The 6,000-nt window shown below is 46.7% G+C and overlaps 1 protein-coding gene across 1 annotated transcript in view; it reads right to left on the minus strand.

Annotated features, from left to right (window-relative positions):
- The window catches only part of SLC15A2 (solute carrier family 15 member 2), a 65,255-nt gene extending 63,527 nt beyond the window's left edge, over window positions 1-1,728 (minus strand). The window contains exon 1 of the mRNA XM_075431119.1: window positions 1,577-1,728. Within this exon, the coding sequence (XP_075287234.1) occupies window positions 1,577-1,625 (49 nt within the window). The 5' untranslated portion in view covers window positions 1,626-1,728. The remainder of the gene's footprint in view (window positions 1-1,576) is intronic.
- Between the last annotated feature and the right edge of the window lie 4,272 nt (window positions 1,729-6,000).

The raw sequence follows: 6,000 nt of genomic DNA on the forward strand, positions 1-6,000 counted from the left end.
TCGCTCAGCAAGGAGAGGAAGCTCTGCTCTGGTCGTTAGTGAATTATGTGACTTTGGGACTGTTTCCCTCTCCTTCAGCTCAGATGAGAGTGGCTGGGCTATGGGCTTTTCACAACTCACTAGCAGCTCTGCTGCAGCTTCCCTCCAGGGCTACACCGCACGGTCAGCAAACGGGTGTGCATTGGCAGCAGGGCTACGGGGCAGCCTGAAAAATACTATTTGGAATCACTTTTATGAATCATTTACAGAAAACACATTTACAGATGAAAAGCACATTTAGCTGAAGAGCATTTCATCAGTCAGAAGTCACTTCAATGCACTGGTGGGAAGAGCTTTGGAGAACACTCAGGATTCATTTTTTTTCAGTACAGCTTCGTTATGAGATTTGCATAGACTGCTTTCCAGTTGGACGATGCAGCCATTTAAGAGCATTGGTTTGACTGACAGATAACCCTGCTGGTGCAGGCTGGGTGGGAAGGCTGCATGCTTGGAATGGGCATCACAGGGGCTGCCCTTCAGACTGCCACTAGGGACCAATTAGATCGGCTCTGAGAGATACTCATTGGCTAGAACATTTCAAAAAAAGTGACATCCTGCAGATTTAATGACTGATCAGAGAGATTTCTAAGACAGCTCCCCCACCAAAGCAACAGAACCAGCAGCTGACAGGTCATATCAGAGAGAAAAATCCTGTAATTCAGCCTGTTTTAGTGCATGACAGATGGCACACAAGAGGAAAATCAGGTTGTTAAGGTACCAGATCAGCACCTTGTTTTTAGTTCTTAGCTGTGTCTCATCTTCCTGTCATGATCTTCGGCAAATTATTTGACCTCACATAGCTTCAGTGCCTCAGCTCTGAAATGGGGAAGATTCTGCTGCCTTGATTCCTTGGCTTTTAAACAACTTCAGCGAGCGTCTCTCTGTGGGGGTATGTACAGTACCCAACATGTGCTCTTTGTGTCTGTTTTGAGGGGAGGAAGCTCCGTCCTGTATGTACCATTGTAAACACCACCAATTAATAATCACTGGAAATTTTTCACTATATCTATATAGTTCAAGAGGGCTCTTCTCATTCCCAGGCCACAGAAATGATCAGGACAGACTGACCTCCTCACGCCTTCATCAAAGGACTTCACATGGGACATTGTCTGTCCGGGGGTTAAAGGTTTTCAGCAGCCCTTCTAAGGCACTGGTATCACCTGTGGAATCTTCAGCCCAAACGAAAGAGCAAAGACTCTCCAGTTCTTTTGGGACAAAGACTAAAAGAAATCTTCCTTTGAATTGAGGAAATCTTTAGAGAAGGGACTTCAGACCTCCAGTGCTAAAGGAAATAAAAAGCATCTGCACTGACAGCTTCAGTTAGGAGCAAAGAAGCACAAAGGGCTTTGAAAAACAACCAGCCTTTCATCTTCAATAGCAAGCTCAACAGCTCTGTACCAGCCGCTCTGTAAACAGCATAGCAAGGGAAAGTAAATCATTGGCACCAAATGCATTAAACATGGCAGTGTCTTCAGATGACATGTTCTGTAAACTTCCTACTTACAAATTATGCCATTTCTGAAATCTAAAGGATTACCTGCTGTATAGCAGCAGAGTCGTTCTTCCAGGCAGCCGGGCAGCTTCATTATCTGTGTTTCTTGCTGAGTTTCCCATAATGCAGGCAGTCAGTTTGGTTAAGAGAGCATCAAATGGGATGTCAGGTGGCTTGGGTTCATCTCCTGTCTCTCCTTTACATTTCCTGAGGGACCTTCAGCAAACCACTTCATCTCTGGGACAAGTTTTCACCTGGAAAAGGAAAGGAACTCTTCTTTTGTCTTACAGCAGTCAGCCCTTTAGAATAATCATTTGCAACCTTTTATTGACTGTGGATCCATAAGAACTTTTTCAGGAGACAGCTAGACACTGCTTGGCAAACTAAAACCTCTTCATAACAGAGCGACTTGTCTCAGCTCTGGACTACACAGGAACAGCCCAGGAACATCCAAAAACATGCACATCACAGGCTGAACTCATTCCAAAGTGTAAGGTCCTAAACACCAAGTAAGGGAAACTTCAGCCTACATTTGGTGTGGTTTAATTTAATTGAATAATCTCATGTGAACTATAAAGCACTATCAGCAAGGGGTTAAAAGAAAGCATTAACAATCCTCCTAGGATGCTGAAACAATTATACACACCCAGCATCTAGGTACATGTATGGGGAGGGGTTAACATCCTCTGAGCAACTTGGTTCTTGTCATCTATTAACACTCAAGTGACATTTTCTCTAATTTCCAACTTTGTTTTTGTTATGAAAACTATGTTAGAAATCACAAACAAGCACAATAAACAATATCCAGTTGTCAGTTGTTATACCTGTGGCAAGGCATGACAACACACCCACCTTTCCATTTGCTCCTCATGCAGAAATCTATTGGGATCCTGGTCACTTAGAATTCCTAAAACTCATTTTACTAACAGCAGAATAAGAATGACAGACATTTCCAGAGTGCACCAAGGCTTAACGGTAACATTACATATATAATACGTCTGTTGTGCCTAAAAACCACTACAGGCTCTTTAAGTAGCTGCCTGCCTTTTCAGGGAAGCAGCTGAAGAGTGTTCCTATAACCCAGTTCCCCAAGTTCACTCTGCCAATAGTAACTCAGAGTCACAACCAATAGTGAAGTAATCCCACCGAACGCCTGATACCCACTGCCGTTGAGCCCTAAAAGCCCTGTTCTGTAGGCTTGCAGCCCTTTCTCACCTAGCACATGACAGTCCCATGAAAGGCATTCAACACTGCTTAGTAGGGAGTGTCTGAGGCTTGCATCTGCCCCTTGGTCTTTGTCATCAAAAGATTTCCTCACCAGCAAGCATTAGCCAGCCCTGCCACTGGTGGCTAACTGGCTGTTGCTAGGCCACATTCTTTCCCCTCCATCAAGCATGGATAGATGGCTTCTCAGGAACTGCCTTGAGAAGAGCACAGCTGTCTCACTGTGCTAAAAAAGGCACTTTAATTTGTTCTCCCCACTTCGACCAGTGAAACAGCATATGGGCTTCTGCTCTATTCTTTAATTTGCTGCAAATCAGCCCCAGGGTTTCAGGAGACAGCATTTAGTGATTGCACTTGTAATAACCTTGAACACACGTCCAGCTGGTATCTGCATGCTCTCTAACCATTCCAGTATGGGGAACAGCAGCACTACATCCCACATGTCCTCAGCTCTGCATCTCATGTGTTCAGAGCAGGTAGCACTGGTGGTTCAACCCTTGGTACTGCACTGCAGAGAAATTATGCTGGCAAAGTCCTTTACCTGGGAGGCAGGGGCAGGCTTTGCTCCCACTCAGTACAGCCTTAAAAATCTGATCTTCTTCCCTCAGAGTTGATTCATGAATCAAGTACAGCTAGTGGAAAGCCTGTGTTTCGCATACCCTGCTGTTGGGGGTCCTTATGGCTTGCCTTCATGAGCTTCCTTGAGCCAAAGGCATGAGACCTTCAAATGGGGGCCATAAACTGGCTGGTTGAGAGCTAAGCTTCAGCAAAACCTTCATGCTGCTTGCACCTGGTGAGATCCACCTTCCTGTTTCAAGGAAAGAGCAGGAAGACGTGTTATCATGTGGCCAGAGCCAGCCACTGGTTTAATGGCAAAGGCAAGTATCCTTCTGCCTTTGTCTCAAAACCAATCTCCTTTCACTCTCTGGGAGGAGCAGCCCATCAGGCAGGGACAGCCATAAAGACACAAACATCCTTCCTCACCTTACCCCCTCCCTTTGGGAGAGCAACGTTCTTATCCTGTTATAGAAAAGGGGAAACTGAGGCACAAAGCAAGGTGGCAACTTGTCCAAGGCTGCTCAGGGCTTTGCAGGCAGTCAGGGGACTACAGGAACTGCTGGTCCATAGGCAGCACCTGTTTGCCTACAGCAGCTTCAGAAAGCCAAGGTCTGTGGTTGTGAGGATGTTTTTGGGGGTACCCACATGAGGCTTGAAGAGGACCAGGGTGACTGGACTCTGATCCACAGCAGGGTTAAGGACCCGTGCCAGAGCCTGGCTTTCCCAGGGACAGTCAGAGACAGCAGGTTCACTCCCTATGGCCTTGGAGGCCGCTTTCCCCAGCCAGGCAGAAGAGGTGGAGGTCTTTTCCCCACTCCCCCAGCCCGGCCTGCTTCTCTCCAAGGCACAAGTGACCCCAATTCAAGCTGCTGACACTTTTGCTCAGGGTGTTTCAGAGCTTCGTTATTTGTGAATGCCTTTTTGTGTAGTGCCATTGGCAGCAGCACAGCCTGTTCCCAGCCTGTTCCAGCAGCTCCCTGACAACCGAGGTGACAGACTCGAAACGAGGCATGGGCTCCGAGAAGGTCCTCAATGGGGTCAGGGAGAGACAGCATGCATCCTGGTGGATATTCCTCTCTTTTCCAGCTTCCCCTCCCTGTACACCTCCATGCACACAGCCTTCAGCTGCTGCTCTCCAAGAGCTCAGTGCAGAGACCTGCTTGCTTAAAAATACACATACAGATTTTTAAATCTCCATCAGCAGGCTGGGTATCGACAAACTCCACTGCACTGGGAGAAAGACAGCAGAAATGCCTGGGAGGCTTCTGGGATTGCTTTGTGAGGAACAGATTAAAACAGACTATACGGTGACTAAGTAGCGGCCAGACCCGGGGCAGGGAGCTGGCCGCATGCATCAGGCAGGTAAGTGCTGCGAGGGACAATCCAGCATATCTGCAGTTACCTCGAGAATCCTGTATTTAAGAAAGGGAGGCTTCTCCTGTGGAGTTGCCGCATAACCTGGCAGCCAGGGACCAATAGGTGAATTACTCATTTCTCTCTTCACATCCAGCCCATAGATGATGCCAGGCTCAAGTTATGGAAGAGGCCAAGGTATGTTTTCAGTCAGCTTCTCAGCACAGATGTGGAGTGGCAAAGTGGTGGGAGAGAAAAAGAAGAATAACTAAAAGAGAACAGCATTGCCGGGTAGATGTGTGTCCACCTTGGAGTCTGCCTCTGACTGCGGCCAAAGATGCTCAGGCAAAAGTGCAGGAACAGGGCAAGTGGCACATTCCCAAATGCTCCTCCAGCATCTGTGTTTGCAGCTCAGGTGCTTCTGCCCCAGAGGACGTTAATGACGAAGAGAACCCAAGGTGGGAGATCAGAGCACAGAAAAGTCTCCTGAAAGCCAAAAATCTCCAAAAGCATGCTGGATGAGCAGCGATTCTTTGAAAGAACATCACTCTCTATATACAAGCAATATCATCTGTTCAAAAGAAAACAGCCATGACCTCTGTAACAAGCCTTAGTAGACATCTCGGTATCTACAGCGTGGCCAATGTAAGATACTTCTCAAAGAAATTTCACATTTGAAAGTATGTCAAACGAAGCTGTTAGGCATGTTTTCCAGTCCCACATAATTTGGAGAAATCCTCCGAAGTAAGCATGGCTAGGAGTTATGGTATGTGAGCCATTTTGCACAGTATCTGCTTTCTGCAGGGTCTCATCTGGGGCAGTGGCTATAGCAAGCAGAGCTCGTGCCTTGACAGGGCTGCTCTGCTCCCGCACACCGACGCATACGTAACCCAGCTCTGCTGCGTTTCTGTCAAACCCTCGCTGTATCTTCAGCCACAGCACCGCTCCTGGGCTTCTTTTTACAAACCACACCTCCTTCACTGCCAGAAGGGGAATTACTTTTTTCGAACAACAATAAACACTGTTTATTGAATACTGAACACAGTTATCAATACTGGCTAGCCCTGGCCACTCAGGAATAAAGACAAGCAGCTTTCACACACCCATGTAGGAGGTCCAGTCCTGACTATGCTGTTGGGAGGGCATAAAGCGAGAAAGCATCCTCAGAAACATCCACAGTCAGCTGAGCTTGTTCTTGCTGTCAAACGCTAAATTTCCATATTTATGATGCACAACATGAATGTCTTATTTTTCTATAGAGTGCAACATTTGAATTTCTCTATTACAATTTTACAAGTAACCTCCTGTGTCAGTCAATGGAAAACTATTAAAAA

Source organism: Opisthocomus hoazin, chromosome 9 (genome assembly GCF_030867145.1).
Source record: "Opisthocomus hoazin isolate bOpiHoa1 chromosome 9, bOpiHoa1.hap1, whole genome shotgun sequence".
Lineage (NCBI taxonomy): Eukaryota > Metazoa > Chordata > Aves > Opisthocomiformes > Opisthocomidae > Opisthocomus > Opisthocomus hoazin.